Consider the following 19,748-nt stretch of genomic DNA (forward strand, 5'->3'; position numbering starts at 1 on the left):
GAACTGTTCATGTACAACTAAACTGTTCATGTACAACTAAACTGTTCATATACAACTAAACTGTTCATATACAACTAAACTGTTCATGTACAACTAAACTGTTCATATACAACTGAACTGTTCATATACAACTGAACTGTTCATATACAACTAAACTGTTCATGTACAACTAAACTGTTCATATACAACTAAACTGTTCATGTACAACTAAACTGTTCATATACAACTAAACTGTTCATGTACAACTGAACTGTTCATGTACAACTGAACTGTTCATGTACAACTGAACTGTTCATGTACAACTGAACTGTTCATATACAACTGAACTGTTCATGTACAACTGAACTGTTCATGTACAACTGAACTGTTCATATACAACTGAACTGTTCATATACAACTAAACTGTTCATATACAACTGAACTGTTCATATACAACTAAACTGTTCATATACAACTGAACTGTTCATATACAACTGAACCAGCAGATGTTGAGCTGCTTTGATGAAAAAAAACATTTGATGATTATGATTCAGCAGTGTTACATTTCTAAAAGAAATGTATTTGTTGTTGAAATTTAGTCGTATATGAAGGTAATTTTTCAGAGACAGAGTTATGGAGGTTGATCAGTGGATGCAACCTGCTGAGGCTCATGGGTAATGTCACTAATATGAACATTTCCCAAAACATGAATCATTTATAATGTTCACAACTATGGAAAATACATTATAATATTATATTCTTATATAACCAGTCACACCTCGAAAACATCATCAACACACAAGAACAAAGCAAACACATCAGATCGACACCAAAGAGAATAATCTCACACGCAGAGATGAAGGCTGCTGATGACTGCAGATGCTCATCATCATCATCATCATCATCATCATCATCAGATTCAGACTTATTCGTCAGTATCAGACAGGTGATTGTTGTCTGTTGCCATGGTAATAGCCTAGACAGGAAGTGCTAGCAGCCAGCAGGATGTAAACAAAGTGATAGTTTGCAGTTTTACACTCAGACATTCGTTAACTTGCATCAGTTGTTGTTCAGATGAAGCTGTCTGATGTTTCACAGGTGATATTTTTACCTGATGATCGTCATGAAGCTGCAGCTGAAGTCAGAGATCGTCTCCACAGTGAATCTAACAGGCAGACGGAGCTTTTTAAATTCACATTTCAAACTAAATTAAATCATTTTAATCTGGACCTTCTTCCTTCTTCTATCAATATCTTTCTAATTTTTCATCACAGCCTTCAGACCAACTTTAGATTCATCTGGACTTCTTCTCATTATAAAAATGAAACATCACAACTTAATATCTTATTATTTGTTTACATGATGGTGAATCTGCTTCACAGAGTTACTTCTGGTTTACATGCAGACAGTAGCTGGAAAAATGTCAACAAACTCAGTGGTGGAAACTCAGTAAGTACATTCATTTAAGTATTATACTTAAAGGGGCACTATGTAAGATTTGGGCAGAACGTTAGTTTAAAATGTTCAAAAATTAATTAAAATGATCAAAAGAATGTGAAGAAATCTCAGTTTTGACATCATGTCACAGATGTCTGTGTATTGTGTTGCAGAGATCTACTGAAGCTAACATGCTAACCAGCTAGCTAATCTTGTCTCTTAATACCAGTTTGTACTATGGGGGCGATAGTGAGTCACCTTAGTTTCCAGTCTGCCTTCAGTCCAACATGAGAGGAAGAAGAAGAAGCAGAGCTGTTCTGAGCCACCGCGGCAGCAACGGTTTGAACCAGGCTGAAAGCTGCTGGAAGTTTCGCTGTAGGACTTTTAATATGTCAGTTTATTAAGTTTTAATATTTATTTGAGGCAAGAAAGTAACCATTTAGATGACCAGTATGTGGTCAGTTTATCCAAATAGCGCCTGTTTGGAAATTTGTGCTGATGTTATCAGCTGCTGCAGCCGCTGGCCGGTGTGACAGCCGACAACACAACATTTTGATATCCTGATGACACCACAGCCTTTTCCCTCTAAACTTCTCACATGCTTTCATTTCAATAAATGTTCAAATGATGAATGAATGATGAATGTTCAGCAAAAATCAAAGATTAGAGAAAAAGTCCAAAAACTGAAAACAGATTTGTGTATCAGAACTTTGTTTTTTCTTCTTTCCTCTCCCATTAATCATCTCACCACCCCTCAGATTTATCTGCTGACCCTTTGGAGGGGCCCGACAAAACACATGTATGATGTCTGTATGTTCCGGTTTCACAGTTATGATGTTCAGAGTATCGAGGAAGAAGTTTGACGTAGATCATGACGGAGCTTGTTTTTCTGGAGGCTTTTATTTTTACGGTGTCTCGGTGCAGGATGCATTCAGAGGTTTATATTCTGAAAGACTGTCAGATACTGAAATGCTGATATCAATGAGAAATGATCTCCAGCTGAGCCCTCCCATCATGCATTGCTCCACATAACCTTCAGTGTGTCGGCTGTGATGGACGAAGTGTCAGAGAGGACGTCAGTCTGCAGATTTTATTTACTAACTCCGTGAATCTGCTGTCTCAGCCCTGCAGTGAAGACATGACCAGTAACAGCAGGCATGTTTGAGTTCATCACGGATGAAGGTCAAGTGTGTCTTAAACCAACAGTCAGGAGCCCAAATGAATAATGAAACCTGTGTTTCTTGCTGTAATCATTCCTCCTGTTCATACTGACCATTAGAAGATCCCTTCATAATGACCTTACAATGGAAGTGATGGGGGACAAAATCCACAGTCCTCATGTGTTTAAGTTTATCCGAAGCTAATATGAAGCTTCAGCGTCCAAATGAGTCAAATCAAGTAGATATCTTCAACTAGGGATGTCAACGGTTAAACGTGTCGGTCTACAGGTTAATTTGCAAACACACTCCAGTAACGGCAAGACAGTTACATGTTCGCAACATCAGATCTTCTTTTTGAATGGGGAAAGTACAGCGTAAAACCAACTTATACACGACTTCTAATGTTGCATTATGGGTCGTTTGTAGCATTAATGTTGCTAGGCTAGCAAGTGTCTTTAAGTCTGTTTATAGTGAGTGTGTTACAGTCAGTTAGTCCAGTTTAACCTGCAGGGATTCTGAAGGCTCATGTAACGTGTTTTTCTGCCACGGAGGAAATAATTCATGATGAGTCCAAAGTGTCTTCCGACGTCTCTACTGCAGAAACGGAATATATCAAGCTGCCAAATACCACTGTGGCAGATGATAAGGAGCTCAAAAAGACAAACAGGCAGTCTTAAAAATGCTAACTGCTGAAGTAAATAATTATTTACCGCTTCCAAGACCCTGTTAGGAGAGTGTGTGAGTATGTGACTATACTATGATGTAAGTTATATTCAAAAAGTAACATTATTTTTCCAAAAACAGCTGCTGGAAAAGGGAGGGTCGTCTTATAATCAGGGTTGCCTTATATTCGTATTATTATTTATATTCTTACCTCGAGCCCAGGTACGTTATGCCATCAAGAGCTACTGCGACTAAACACATTGAAAACACTTTGAAGAGAAGAAGGATGAGCTAAAAGTCAAGCTAACGTTAGCTCTGACCACCGACTGCTGGACAGCTCTCACAAACGAAAGCTACGTCACAACTTTTCTTAAAAATTGACCAGTTAGTTATCAGTTAATGGGTGTCAGTCTGTCGAAAGCAAAGTTCTGTCGAAAACTGACATCCCATCTTTTTAGTGCCAAAGTTCCTCTTTTTGTTACTATACTTCCACCACAGCTCAACAGGGAAACACTGACAACTTCTGAAATTATTCTAATGAAACTTTTGGTTAAAACTGCTCACAGACATCAATGAGTGTCGAGTGGTTCAAGTAGACTCTGCTTCATTTTATAGACCACATTTCTGTTATTTATTTGTTCTGATGTCGGGTGTTAAATGTGGTCAAAGTTATTTGTTTTTTTTCTATCTTGCTAACGAGCTGACGTCGGCTCATCGCGCCCATAAACAGCTGTGAAATCCTGCTACTATAGTTTGTTTACGTAGCCTCTGGAGCCGGAGGAGGCTTCCTGAAAGCTGACCAATCAGAACAGAGCGCGCTAATCAGGAGGCGGGGCTTAAAGAGACAGGAGCTAAAACGGCCTGTTTCAGACAGAGGCTGAACTGAGGGGCTGCATAAAGGACCAGTAGAAGATCAATAAGGAGTTTTTAACTGGAAATCATGCAAAGATATTCCAGTAGATCATCTTAAACCAGTGTTTGTTTGTATCAACAACATCGTCTCATTTCACTGCTGCTTGTCATCTAACACAACTTACATGTTTCTGTCACAAAGAAACATAACCCTATTATTTTACCTGAGCAGCGTCACAGCAGAGCAGCAGCTTATTGTTATTGTCTTGGACATTATTAACACACTTTTTTTTAAGCAATCAATACTGCTGATTATGATATTTTACTTTCTACAGTAGTTTCTAAATCTGGTGCTCTGCAGGTGAGTAAAGGTGTCCCACAAGGCTCTACACTGGGTCCACTTTTATTCTCTACACACAGAAAATAATATGACCTGTGGTTCTTCACATTGTAATGTACATTTTTATGCGGATGACACACTTTTATATGTCAGCAGCTCTTCTCTGAATGTGGCCACGGCAAACCTGCTGTCTGATTTCTTATTCTCTCTCTTATCAAACAGACTTCTGTCCATAACCAAACACTTCAGGGTCCAAAAACTGAAAGTACTGATGTTTTAAATATTCAGGAACTGTCTAGAACACAAACTTATGATTCAACACCTCAGCAGAAAAGATCAAAACTAGATTTCTGTCTAGAAATCAACTGTGTTTTTCTTTGCTGGGCAGAAGACAGAAGCTCACTCTAACTTTAAATAAAGTGATGTTTAGTTGTTTATATGATGACAATGATATTCTATATATTCACTTCATCGCAGCAGATAAATTCCTCTCTCAACTCTGTGTCTTGTATGAGAAGCTGCAGTAGTTCTGCCTGCACTGCATCTTATTCATCTATCAAACATCTCAGAGAACACAGTATAACATCAGGACATTGTAATTTAAGTGGCACCACATGCACCTGTTTAAAGGGTTTACTAATGTGTGTGGCCCAGATTCCCACCCACCTGTGCAGTGTCATGTGTTTCCTGGCAGCTCATTGGTCCCTGCAGAGCTCTGAGCTGCAGTATGTTTAGTTTGATGTCAGTCAGGTGTGAGTTTTAATCTGTGAGGTTAAATAAAACCAGTGAGACCTGCTGAGGTCAAACAAAAAGAGACAAGTGAGGCATGATTGGAAACTAATCTGCTGCTCGTCCTCGCAGGGATTAAAAGATTCATTTATTTCACCATCAGTCTGACTTTAACGCTGAAAATAGCAACTCAACTTCTAAAATAACACAAACAAATACTCATCAAAACAGAGAAGACAGGCGCAGGTTACCTGAGAAACATCACCTGAGACTCAGTAAACCACATCAGTCAGTCTGCTGCTGTTATAAACCTGCTGCTGATCGTTTGTCCAGCCAGAAATATTTCCAGTTACTGAACACGTTTCCAGCTGCAGTTTGATCTGAATCTGTTTGTTCGTCTCCAAAACCAACAGCAGCTCAGATCAATAACTCTGATCTGATGTCAACTCATCTGTCTCTCTGGATATGCCAGTGTGTCGCCACGGCGACAGCAGCTGTCAGCTGAAGACGGCTGACATTTAAAGTCAGGCATCAACCAGCAACCAGCCACCAAACTTCACAGGTTTTATCAGCTTCTTTAACTGTGAATGTCAAGAAGACTTCACGCTGAACTTCAGTCAGATGTTTTATGATTAAGAAGATGATGTTTGCAGTGACACAGAAAACAACAACCAACCGCACACCAAACTTCATTCATATTTTCAAAGGTTTTACCAGCTGCTGTTTTAATGAAACAACAGATGAACAAAAACAAGCCCGAATAAAAAGCTGTTGTTGACTGACTCTGACCTGATCAGAGGAATCTGTTCTGTAACATCAAACAGCAGTTAGTTTCCCTCTCTGAGGCTCTGGCAGATGTTGGAGCTCCTTCAGAGATTTTCAAAAATCAACAACAACAACAACAACAACAAACAGCAGGAGGACGAGTGGAGTCAGAAACCCTGAAACAGATCAGCTGACGTCTGCTGCTGCAGGATGGAAATAAAACATATCTGTCCGTCTCATCGAAACACTGATTATGATGCTGAATTACACAAAAACATCTTCACGCCCATCCTGTCTGAAGGTTGAGTCACACTCATGTTGTAAATGAAAACTTAAAACTATAATATGTAATTATTCCACATTAAAATGTGTAAAAACAACTAGACCTATGTTATATATGTTGTTGAGTTGTGTACTTACATTATCCCAAATGTTTCCAACAATGTTCAAACTCAGAGAAATCTGTAATTTAATCAAAGTAACGGACCGTTTCATTTGGTCGCCTGTCGATGGCGTCATACCTCCTCTACCAAAGAGTAAACACGCACCAGATGCATACGGCGGCGCTGTGTTTGTCCGCTACAATGGCGTCTACCAAAGAGTAACTTACACACATACAAGATAATACATCGGCGTTGTGGTTGTTCCACACAAACTGTTAAAAATGGACTTTTATTCAGTTTTAAGACACATTTTCATGATAAATTTAGGTGGTTTTTAACTATATCTTTTAGCCGGAAGAAGGATTTTAGTCATTGGACGTCTGGATCTTAAGTTATAAGAGAAATAAACTGGACAAACGTTAGCAGCAGCTCGGCTAACAGCCCCTCCAGGAAGTCCGGTGGTCGCCGTACATCGTCAGAGAAACACTGATTTTTTAGGTGAAACAATTTTATTCAGTGTTTTTACCTGTAATCACCAGGTCCGTTTGTTCTGGAGAGGAGGAGACCTCTGCGGGTAAAAACATCCTGAATGATGAACACTGGAGTAATCCTATCCCGCTGAAGCTGGTTATTTAACAACGAAGACAACAACTCCCATGATCCCTTGCTACTTCACACCGTCATCACACTCCGTCTGTTGTTATTGTTTTGTTTGAGACGCCTAGCGGCTGAAATTACATATTGTGCGTTTAAAGAGAAATTCTGGTATTTTTCAACCATCACTTTGGGTCAAAGTAACTACTTCAGCTTCTGAAAGTGGTCCAGTGATGTAATCCTTGGTGACGTCCATGTATGTCCTCTAAAAGTTCTAGTTTTTGCCACTGACAGGATCAGATTGTTGTTATAAGTATCTGACAACATTTGACATCTAAACACAGGAAGTAGCTGCCTGTAGCAGCATTATGGCTAACTGCATTAGCATCTATATCCAGGGCAGAATGCTTTGTTTACATCTGAAGCTCAGCGTCGCTTCCTGCTAGAGAAGTAACGTTAGTAATGTAGTAGATGAAATAAAATGGTTTCCAGATGACAAGGATAAAATGAGCAGATCCACACTGTGCAGTTTTAATGGATGATAGAGACTTAGACCTCGTGGTTATGCCTCTCTCATCTGTGGACACTTATAGATTTTCCGAGTTTGGCAGCAACAGGTCCGAAAAGGTTTTCCTCTTCGGTGTTCAAGAGAGCAGTGACGGCAGGAACGTTGACTTTACTGACGGTCCTGTTGCCTTTCTGTCTTCATTCTTTGTTTTTCTTCTTTCAGTTGTTAAATCTTCTCTCTGTGTACTCTGCCTCAAATAAATATAGATGGCAAGTTAAGGTGAAATGACTCATGATCGTCCTCATATTAGTCCACAGGATAAGTTAGTTTCCTTACAGTCTAACTGGTGTGAAAGTCAGCCTCATACGTGTAAAAACACAGCGTGCGCGGATGAATATGTTGGTGGTTCGGTTAACCAACAAGCTGCCCCGGATATAGATGCTAATGCAGTTAGCCATAATGCTGCTACAGGCGGCTAGTTCCTGTGTTTACTTACGCTGTCAGACACTTATAACAACAATCTGATCCTGTCGGTGGCAAAAACTAGAACTTTTAGTGGACGTACTTTGACCGGCGCAGTTGCCCCGGAGGATTACATTACAGCCTGTTTCGTGGCTGCTGGCTGACATCATCGCCCTCAATACTGGACCAACTCCAAAAGTTCACTTTGACCCAAAATGATGAGAAAATAGGATTCAGGTTGAAAAATACTGGAATTTCCTTCTAACAGCAAACACAAGCAAAGCAACACAGACAGCAGCAGTTCAGAAACGAACATCATCTGTCTGTGTTTAATAAAACCGTCAAACATCACTGCTGAACAATAATGATGTTTGATGATGTGGTTCAGGTCTGGTCGGGTTTAAAGATGATGGTTTGGGTTCAAATTTGTTAAGGTTAGAGGAACATGTGGTGGGTTAAAGTTACTACTTCCTTAAAGTTACGCCATCTTTGTTGTCATGGCGACAGTAATAACCACGAGTTAGGGGATGATCGTGGCAGAATAAGCTGTTTGGCGTCGGCAGAGAAGATTTGGCATATTTTTCATGGGCGCAACCCACATACTCTGCTGCTCATCCCACAAACGCATGTTCCTTACAAATGTGGCTCCATTTAAAAGGGAAATAAACAGACTTTCCAACTGGATGAGATTTATTACCAAGAAGCATCGTTACAACAAAGTAATAAACTACCAAACACACATTTCCTTACTAAGTTTATAACACCATCAGCTGTCTGTCAACATCAAAGACATTTAACCTGCACTGTGTTCATATCAAACATACCTGCAGCTCTCTGGAAGCTCTACTTCCTGTCCTTTAACACGCGTCTGAGGTGGAAGTGACGACGCTCTGAACTGTTTCATTCTCAGAAGCAGAAACTCACTGTTTTAAACTTTTATGCTTTATTTCAGATCTGTTATTACTGCATCATGTCTTCATCATGTCTTCATCATGTCTTCATCATGTTCACAGTTATTATCTGACTGTTGAAGTTGTTTCAGTGCAGAAACTCTTCGCTCTGAAACTTCTCCACCTGTCAGCCTCCACCTGCTGATCTCTGATAGGCTCCCCGTCTGATGACTCATCACCTGTGAGTTTAATCTGCTGCAGCTGAACTGGGCCAGCGCGAACACACACACACACACACACACACACACACACACACACACACACACACACACACACACACACACACCTCCCTCCATCCTTCTCTGTTTCTTTGTGTCTGTGCGGCGCTCAGCAGCGGCTCTTCTGCTGCCGACAGCAGAGTCCGGATCGACTGTGACTCTGCTGCTTCATCATGTGACTGACTGATAATCCTCTGATCTGTGCAACCTGCAGCCGCTGACACCGACTCCTCTGCTGCTACACTTCACACATCTATTTCAAAACATTATTGATAATGAAACATGTTTAAAATGATCAATGAGAATATTGATACCAGATATTAACAGTCTGCCTCCTTCTTTCACCTGCTACATCAACACACACACACACACCTGGTGTTGTATTTAGTGTCGATAACCAGCAGAAATGTAGATTTTGTTTGGTTGTTGAAGAAATTGTCACATATTAAAGGTGAGTCAGATTTTCGGCATGTGAACTGCAACTCTGTCTCCTATAAATGACGTTCATACACGACTAAATGATAGAAACGTAACGCTGCTCAATCACGTTTTCTCTCAACATAATAAGAAAATGTTGTTAATTACCATATTTGGTAAGTTACAAAAATGTTGATACTGAATGTAGGAGTGAAACGTTCAGACGCAACGTTTTTCCCACCAAAATATCTGCTGTTGCAGTAAAACATCAGCTGATAGAAACTGCAGCAGCATGAAAGTGTTTGTGGTCGTGTTCAGACTCTCGGTTCAGGTCAGAGAAGGATCCTGATCTCAACATGTTTATGAACATTTAAGCCACAGCAGCATCTTTCACCAACCTGAACACACACAGGACTCAGGATGTGAACCTGGTCTCTGCTGTCAGAGTCCTGCATCTTGTAGCCCCCCCCATCCACCCCGACCTCCTCCCTCCCACTGCAGAGACACATAGAAATGTAGCTTCATTACTGTGAACATCATCAAGGCAGAGATAACGTTTGATGACACAATGTTTAGTCGTATATGGACGTACTGTCTTGGAGATGGCTGGTGAACTGAGATATGAGGACAGAGACTCCAGAGAACTGATCGTACCAGTCGGGACATTTTCAGCACAAACAACAAGAACTTCTATTTTATTTTCATTTAGCTGAAGAAAAGTTTTCACCGTCCAGGGTTTAACATCATCCAGACGACTTAAAAGACTGAAGATTATCAGTTAAAGCAGATATAATGAAAATAAAAGGAGGACCTAGGACGGAGCCTTGAGGAACACCACAGGAGACATCGACCATTAACTGATACAGATCTTTGTTGTAGGCGGTGGTGGAAAGTAACTAAGTACAGTCCTTCAGTAAATGTTAAATCCATCAGGTGATCTGAAAGACGCAGCAGACGCCTGGTTTTACTCGCTCAGACAGAGTTTCTGTGTTTTCTCTCTCTGATTATATTCATATGCAAACACTCATATGTTTCTCTGATGACTGAACAGACACACAGATGTTTATAACAGACAGATCAGATATTTGAGAGGAAAAACAACATTTTACTGATTTTATGTACAGATACATTTTCTCATTATGTGAAAACAGGCGGCGTTACAACTTCTCTCTCAGCTGTTTTCATTCTTTACACAAATATTTCTAATACGACTAATATTAATATATGAGTCACATGATGAACATGATGAATGTCTGTATTTACATCTCGTCTTTAAATGTTCAACAGAGAAACAATATACACAATATAATAATGATAATAATAGTTATATTTTAGACATAAGTCTAAAACAGTGTGTGTGTGTGTGTGTGAGTGTGTGTGTGTGAGTGTGTGTGTGTGAATGTGTGTGTGTGTGAGTGTGTGTGTGTGTTAATGTCTTCATTAGACGGCAGGTTTTTTGTCAAGCAGCTGATTTACAGTTCAATACTTTAATTTGGTAAAGTAGCTTCTGATGTCACAGCAGACGCCTGAAACACCTCCGACTGATTCCTTCTTTCCTTCTCTACCTCCTCCTCTCCTTCTCTACCTCCTCCTCTCCTTCTCCACCTCCTTCTCTCCTTCTCTACCTCCTCCTCTCCTTCTCTACCTCCTCCTCTCCTTCTCCACCTCCTTCTCTCCTTCTCTACCTCCTCCTCTCCTTCTCTACCTCCTCCTCTCCTCCTCTACCTCCTTCTCTCCTTCCTTCTCTAAGATAAGAAGGAAATGTGTCTTGGACAGACAGACTGACATCGACCAACAACCTGCACGCTGCTCATCTAAAACACACCTGCAGTCGTTATAATGATGTAGATAATATCATAATATGTGCAGTGAGAGTAAAGCAGCCTCATCAACACAGAGCCGTCATGAAGTGAACACGTGAACATGTGAACGTGTGAACATGTGAACGTGTGAACATGTGAACTGAAAGCAGTGTTACAGGCTTCATCTCTGGCTAGATGAGCAGGGTTTTGATGGACGGGGGGGGACGGAGGCCGAGCCGCCGCCGGGGGACTCTGGAGCGCCCGCCTGAGGGAAGAAGCCGCTACTCGGGCTGGAGGACACGGGGGGGGGGGGGTCTGAAATTAAAGACAGCCTGGAGCGTGTGATGCTGCCCGACTCCCATGATGCTCTCTGTGTTAGCCGCTGATCGGGGCTTGAACCAGGCTGAGACGCCGTACTGCAGCAGACCTCTTCTACCTGAACAGTCTGGTGTCCAGGTGTCGGTCCAGGTACCTGTAAGAGTCGACCTCCACTATGTTCTGGTCATGGATAACCACTGGTCAATGATCTCCAATGGATTTGGGGTCAAACACCATCTCCTCTGTTTTCCTAATGTTGAAGAAATGTTTGTTGCACCGCTGGACAAAGTTCTGAATCTCATGTTTGTTTACGGCTGTATCTGATGCGTCAAAACTTCACCATGTAATTGTTAGTGGTGCTGCTTGTGCATTAACGGGTGTACATGGTGAACAGGACCGGGGAACTAACGCATGGCTGGGGGGGGGGGGGCGCCGGTGCAGATGCTCAGGGGTCCAGACAGGGTTCCTGACCTGCTGGTCAGATGTGAGGCTGCAGGCTGTTAAAGTTTAGTCACTAAGTGCACTTTACTGTTGTCTGCATCATCAGTTGCTCTCTGCTGTTGTGAACTGGGAGGATCCAGCTGCTCACCATGAGCTTCTCCACACACTTCATCACAGCAGAGGTTAGATGGGTCTAAAGTCATTATTCTCCTGTGGACGGTTCTTAGGGCAGGTGTGATAATTGTGTTGGTTCAGTGTGAGAATTGAAGGACTTCTGGAAAACGAGGCACCAGGCAGACGTCAGTTCATCTCATATGTTCTTAACAGAGAAGCAGAGAGACCATCTGGACCTGCCGTCTGGTTGACAGGAGTTATTTTATGAAGGACTTTGTTGATGGATTCAGGTTCAGTCTCTATAGCAGAGACTAGCATCTAACAGCGAATCACATTCAGCGGAGAAATCACAACTCAAACTGCTTATAAAAACATTCAGTTCATCTACAACATGTGTGTCAAACTGAAGGCCCGCGGGCCAAATGTGGCCCGCCACGTCATTTTATGTGGCCCACGAGAGAAAAATGTCTGATTGTAAAAAAAAAAAAGTCAAAAGCGGCATCGACCGAAAACTACATTTCCCACAATGCATGCCGATTATGTTACCCAGGAAGTGACGGTTTCCCGCCGCTAGACGGTGATGAATCCTCATCAATGCGATTTTCCCAACAAGTGGAATTGAGAAATATAAATAATGACCCCAAAATGTCCAGAAAGAGAAAAACTGATGCAGACGGAAGGAAGTTTCAAGAAAGACGTGAAGAAGAAAACATGTTTGTGTTCTGTGTTCTGAGGCGTCGGTGGTCTCAGAGAACGATCCAACAAACACAGAGCGAAGGATGATAAAAATATTCTGCTTCTCTCAACTACGACTAAAAAGTTTTGAACAAAGTTAACGTCATAACTTGTGTTTGATGTTATTTTTCTTTCTTCTCTTGGATAGTTTGATGGTTGATTGATGGAGTCACGTAGGTTTCATAACCTGAGCAAGGTTTTACATCTATATAAATATATATATATATAATATTTGTAACTTGAATAAGTAATACATTCAGAGTTATTTAACATTAAGGAGTAGTTACATTTATTTTACATTACATTTAGTTACATTGAAAAGTTACATCTGTCCCTTTGAGGGCAACGATGATGCTGATGTGGTGAAAATGAGTTTTGACACGTCTGATCTACAATCTGCTGGTTGTTTTCATCGAGTCTCAGAGTCTGGAGGTTTTTCCTCCATCGTCTCTCTGAAACTCCGGTTCAACTGATCGTTGGTCTGAAAGGCCTGCTTCTCTCTGTTCATACAGTCCTTCACCTCCTCTGTGATGGAACTTATATTGATCGTTGTGGTCATCTGTTCATGCATTGATAGATTTAATCAGAGGTTTGCTGCCTCGTATGTGGAGATCAGGTGATCAGTGTTATGGTCAGAGTTAGACAGACGGCTGTGTATGCATGTTTTACATGACCTGATATCACGTTTAATATACTGTTCAAAACCTTGTAAAGGTCATGAAAGGTCAAAGGATTTGCTCATCATTTGAATGTGCAGAGTTGTGGAAGGATGATCATTTGTTCTGTTAATGTGAGAATGTCCTTGAGAGAAGGAATGAGTTTCAGGAGACCGACTCCTTTCTCTCTGTTCTGGCTTCGTCTCAGATAAAGTAACATCCTGAGTTAACAGGACAGGTTAAAGGGTCGAAGGTCACAGACAGGTCAGGGCTCTTATCTAACATACATGGGCATGTAAATATAAACCTCATGGCTGTTTGCCATCGGCTATAATCCATACGTTTGTATGATTTGACCATTATAAGAAGCTCAGTTTGTCTTTGTACGGTGAGACAGAGTTCTGCCTCCTTATTGATCAATAATAATAAGTCCATTAATCTTCAGATCAACCAGTGTCTGTGCTTTTATTTCTGTGTTTGTGTCCAGTGTTTAGCAGCAATTCCACGACAACATGGCAGTGCAGTGTTTCAGTTGCAATGATTAAGACTCAGAACGGTCTGAGACTCATAAATAACAGTTCTACATCCGGGTTACAGGTTCTGCTGTCTGCAGGTACTCAGAGCAACGGCTCGTTAAGAGTCGGAGTTCGTCCTCGTGTTACTCTAACCTGATGGTTTAAAACACCTGAGAAGACTCAGAAACTGTCTCTCTCTCTCTCTAACTCTCTATCATCGCTTCTCGCCGTCATCATACCTAAACAACGTCTGTAGCTGCCGGTAGTTCAAGGTCGCTGATTGGTTGGAATCACTGGTAATGGACACAAACACGTAACGAGAAACCTGACAAGATGGATTCTGATGTGATCTTGTGAATCCAGCTGCCTCACCAGGATAGTAGATAATAACCGTTGTTGTGCATCTTCTCTCCAGCCTGTTTCCCCACAGAGACAGAAGCTCTTCCGCTGAGTAAACCAGCAGCTGGTTGGTTTAGTTTTACATGTATGTGATGTAATATAAACCTCATGGCTGTTTGCCATTGGCTGTAATCCATAAGTTTGTATGATTTGACCAATCGGTGACCATTTGTTTGTCTCTGAAGACTATAAGAGGGTCAGTTTGTCCCAAAACACACGTCATCATTCAGTCCTTCGCCTTCATCATACATGTCGGGCTCACCGACCGCTCACAAACAACCAAACAACAAACAAACAAACAAACAAACAGCTGTGCAGACGTGTATCCATGTTCCCTGCAGAGCAGCACCAACCCATGTTACCCATGTCTACCTCCTCCTCTCCTCCTCTACCTCCTCCTCTCCTTCTCTGCCTCCTCCTCTCCTCCTCTACCTCCTCCTCTCCTTCTCTACCTCCTCCTCTCCTTCTCTGCCTCCTCCTCTCCTCCTCTACCTCCTCCTCTCCTTCTCTACCTCCTCCTCTACCTCCTCCTCTCCTCCTCTACCTCCTCCTCTCCTTCTCTACCTCCTCCTCTCCTTCTCTGCCTCCTCCTCTCCTTCTCTACCTCCTCCTCTACCTCCTCCTCTCCTTCTCTACCTCCTCCTCTCCTTCTCTACCTCCTCCTCTACCTCCTCCTCTCCTTCTCTACCTCCTCCTCTCCTTCTCTGCCTCCTCCTCTCCTTCTCTACCTCCTCCTCTCCTTCTCTGCCTCCTCCTCTCCTTCTCTGCCTCCTCCTCTCCTCCTCTACCTCCTCCTCTCCTTCTCTACCTCCTCCTCTCCTTCTCTACCTCCTCCTCTACCTCCTCCTCTCCTCCTCTACCCCCTCCTGTCCTTCTCTACCTCCTCCTCTCCTCCTCTACCCCCTCCTGTCCTTCTCTACCTCCTCCTCTCCTCCTCTGCCTCCTCCTCTCCTCCTCTACCTCCTCCTGTCCGTCTCCGTCCAGCTTCCTGTGTAAACTGTGTGAATCCTGGATTACAGTAGAATAATATTTTCTTGCAGCGTGAATCTCGTGGTTATAAAAGGAGGAAACCCCTGAAATCAGACGGCAGCTTTAACCGGATTGTTTTCAGCCGCGGCAGCGTGGAGGTGAAAATCCTTTTACTCTGAAACCCTCCAGCAGGAAGTGATCGCACTTTTCTGGGTCACTGAGGGACAAACGAAAAAGGAGGAAGAGGAAGGGGAGGAGGAAGATTTTAAGGTGTTGAAGGTCAAAGTGTTTTTTTAGAAATAAATCAGTGTTTATGACGAGTAGAGATGAAGTGAATGAACAGAAACATCAAACATCCACAACGCAGCCGGAAATAATATTCACATCATATTATATTCACATCTCATCTGAAATATACAGAAAAACCCAGAAAACACAAAGTTCCAACAATCAAAAGTTCCAACATGAAAACATTACGACAGTTTTCATGTCACATGTTTGACAGACAGACACACATCACTAATGTTTCATTCAGCAGCTGAAACAGGAAATAAAAACAATTAAAAGAGTTTCTAGTGACTCACTGAAGGAAAAGTCCAGCTCCACACCTCATATCCCCAAACTGATGAGTTTTAATGATTCTGATCAGATTCATCCTGAAACTGATCAGAAATCAAAACATCTGGAGATAAAAGCTTTTCATCTGACTGTGACCTCATTGTTGACTTCTGTGTGTGTGTGTGTGTGTGAGAGTGAGTGTGTGTGTGTGTATGTGTGTGTGTGAGTATGTGTGAGTGAGTGTGTGTGTATGAGTGTGTGTGTGTGTGTGTGTATGAGTGTGTATATGTGTGTGTGTGAGAGTGTGTGTGAGTGTGTGTGAGTGAGTGTGTGTGTGTGTGTGTGTGTGTGTGTGTGTGTGTGTGTGTGTGTGTGTGTATGTGTGTGTGTGAGTGAGTGTGTGTGAGTGTGTGTGAGTGAGTGTGTGTGTATGTGTGAGTGTGTGTGAGTGAGTGTGTGTGTATGAGTGTGTGTGTGTGTGTGTGTGTGTATGAGTGTGTATATGTGTGTGTGTGTGTGTGTATGAGTGTGTATATGTGTGTGAGTGTGTGTGTGTTGTGTCAAAAGCAACAAATATTAAAACATGAACTGAGCAGCTGAGATTGTTTATTCTAAACTTTAGAAAACAAACAAACAGATAAACATATAAACAAACACGCAGCTGTTTCCTCGTATCAGCTGTTACTGAGCCGCCGCACGCGCTTCATGTTTTTAACCAAAACCCGCCTCAGACAGGTCAAGGTCAAACCGGATCACAAAAACCACAAACCTGCCACAGACCGACACAGACCGGGACGGACCAGGACAGACCGCGACAGACCGGGCTGCTCCGGAGCCACATGTTTCCCCGGAGCGCGCGTGCAGCCCCGGGGACATGGCCGGTGAACGCTCCTACCTGTGTGTCCAGCGGCTCCTCGTGCTCAATGACGCTGATGAACGGGATCTCCAGGAACGAGGCCATGAAGTCCACCTGTAGCAGCTCCTCGCGGCTCTGCGGGAAGGCGAGCACGGCGGTGACTCCCTGCACCACCACGCCCTGACACAAGCACCGGAACAGCGACTCCGGGTCCGCGGCGGCCGGCTGCCGGGGCACGAGCTCCAGGCTCAGGTTGTAGGGCAGGAAGTTGTCCCGGCTCAGCGCCGCCGCCGCGCGGCTCAGCGCCGCCTGAACCTGCACGCGAGCCGCCCGCTGCGCCGGCAGGAGCGCACCGACGCGCACCGAGTGTCCGATCTGAGCCAGGAGGTGGCACGGCTGCGGGTGGAGGAGGCACGGCTGCACGAGGAGGAGCTGCAGGAGGAGGAAGGTTCCAAGTGTCCGGGACGAGGAGGAGGAGGAGGTGAAATTCATCCTGCCGCGCTCTCAGCATCGCTCTGCCGCTCCTCCGACTCTCCTCGTGCCGCTGGAACACCAACCCGCTGCTGCTGCTGCTGGCACTCCTGCTCCTCCTTCCTGCTCCTCCTCCTGCTGAGAGGAGGCTGCTGCTCCTCCGGCTCCACTCAAACACTGAGACACTCCTGCTCCTCCTTCCTGCTGCTGAAAAGAGAGAGCTGCTCCTCTTTCCTGCTGAAACTCCTGCTCCTCCAATTCTCCTCCTGCTCCGCTGAAACACTGAGACACTCCTGCGCCTCCTGCTCCACTGAAACACTTAGACACTCCTGCTGCTCCTCCTCCGGCTGCTGGAACACTGACACGCTGCTGCTGCTGGCACTCCTGCTCCTCCTGCTGCTGAGAGGAGCGAGCTGTTGCTCCTCTGCTCCCTCTCTGCCTCTCCTCGTGCTGCTGGAACACCAAGAGGCTGCTGCTGCGGGCACTCCTGCTCCTCCTGCTGCTGAGAGGAGGCTGCTGCTCCTCCTGCTCCACTGAAACACCGAGACACTCCTCCTGCTGCTGCTGAGAGGAGAGAGCTGTTGCTCCTCTGCTCCTCCTCATATTCTCCTCCTGCTGCTAAGACTGAGAGGAGGTGCAGAGGAGAGGGGATCCTGACAGGAAAAGAGGAGGCAAAGGGAAAGATTGAAAGAAGAGGTGAAGGAGGAGTTAGGGAGGAGGACAAAGTGAAGGGAGTGTACAAGAGGAGAGGAGAGGAGGTGCTAAAGGGGAGAAAAATGGCATGAAGATGAACAGAAAGAGGAGATTAAAATGAGGAGGTGAGGAGGAGGTTTCACAGACAGAAGAGGAGGAGGAGGTGGGGAAGAAGTAAACAAAAAAGGTGAAGGTCAAAGTGATGAGGAGGTGCAGAGGAGGAGACAGGCGGGGAGGTGTCATCCGTGAAACGAGGAGACGAGCAGGAGAAAATAACGGAGTACAACAAGTGAAGGTCAAAGTGATGAGGAGGTGCAGAGGAGGAGGAACAAACTGTGAAACCTCTAAAGAACCCTTTGAGTTCTGTGTTAAACGTTCTAACAACGTTCACCAAAAAAACAAACAAACTTTACTGAGGCTGATGTTCTCCAGACAGAACCGTGACGGTTCTCTGTGGAACCATCATCAGTGTTGTGGAGAACCTTTCTAAAACCTGACAGATCTTCCAGAGCTTTCATCTGTCTCTCATGGTCTTCCTCAGCAGTCATGGACCATCTCCATGACAACTGCTGAGGAAGAACACAACAGGAAGCTGAAAGTTCTGGAAAACATTCTTCATCATGTCTTCATCATGTTAAAATATAAAATGTTTATCAGATAATATGTTCTGATTTCTGTATCAATAATCAATCAGTGTGTGATTGATACTCTGCTCTGATTGGCTGAAGGTTCCTGTTATTCTGACAGATTATTGATCTGTGAAAACTGCTGATTCAGTGTTTAAACTGATTTCTGTTCAATTTGTTTTCTTTCTTTAAAGATCAGAAAAGTTTTTATCCTGAAGGTCAAAATCATGAAGAGAGCCTGATCAATCACTCCGTTTATCAATCAATCCGTTTATCAATCACTATTTATCAATCACTCTGTTTATCAATCACTCCGTTTATCAATCAATCCGTTTATCAATCACTATTTATCAATCACTCTGTTTATCAATCAATGTTTATCAATCACTCCGTTTATCAATCACTCCATTTATCAATCACTATTTATCAATCACTCTGTTTATCAATCACTGTTTATCAATCAATCCGTTTATCAATCACTCCGTTTATCAATCACTATTTATCAATCACTCTGTTTATCAATCAATGTTTATCAATCACTCCGTTTATCAATCACTCCATTTATCAATCACTATTTATCAATCACTCTGTTTATCAATCACTCTGTTTATCAATCACTCCGTTTATCAATCACTCCGTTTATCAATCACTATTTATCAATCACCCTGTTTATCAATCACTCCGTTTATCAATCACTCCGTTTATCAATCACTATTTATCGATCACCCTGTTTATCAATCACTCTGTTTATCAATCACTCTGTTTATCAATCACTATTTATCAATCACCCTGTTTATCAATCACTCCGTTTATCAATCACTCCGTTTATCAATCACTCTGTTTATCAATCACTCCGTTTATCAATCACTCCGTTTATCAATCACTATTTATCAATCACCCTGTTTATCAATCACTCCGTTTATCAATCACTCCGTTTATCAATCACTCCGTTTATCAATCACTGTTTATCAATCACTCCGTTTATCAATCACTCCGTTTATCAATCACTCGGTTTATCAATCACTGTTTATCAATCACTCCGTTTATCAATCACTCCGTTTATCAATCACTGTTTATCAATCACACCGTTCATCAATCACTATTTATCAATCACTCGGTTTATCAATCACTGTTTATC

At 42.9% G+C, this 19,748-nt stretch overlaps 1 protein-coding gene and 1 non-coding gene across 2 annotated transcripts in view; one reads left to right on the top strand and one right to left on the bottom strand.

Annotated features, from left to right (window-relative positions):
- The window catches only part of grin3bb (glutamate receptor, ionotropic, N-methyl-D-aspartate 3Bb), a 77,973-nt gene extending 60,254 nt beyond the window's left edge, over window positions 1–17,719 (bottom strand). The window contains exon 1 of the mRNA XM_067595988.1: window positions 16,860–17,719. Coding sequence (XP_067452089.1) covers window positions 16,860–17,312 — 453 coding nt within the window. The 5' untranslated portion in view covers window positions 17,313–17,719. The remainder of the gene's footprint in view (window positions 1–16,859) is intronic.
- On the top strand, window positions 5,863–5,994 carry LOC137188543 (small nucleolar RNA SNORA16B/SNORA16A family). Its single transcript, XR_010929433.1, has one exon. It is a non-coding gene; the product is annotated as a small nucleolar RNA SNORA16B/SNORA16A family (small nucleolar RNA).
- Window positions 17,720–19,748: the final 2,029 nt, after the last annotated feature.

Source organism: Thunnus thynnus, chromosome 8, assembly GCF_963924715.1.
Source record: "Thunnus thynnus chromosome 8, fThuThy2.1, whole genome shotgun sequence".
Lineage (NCBI taxonomy): Eukaryota > Metazoa > Chordata > Actinopteri > Scombriformes > Scombridae > Thunnus > Thunnus thynnus.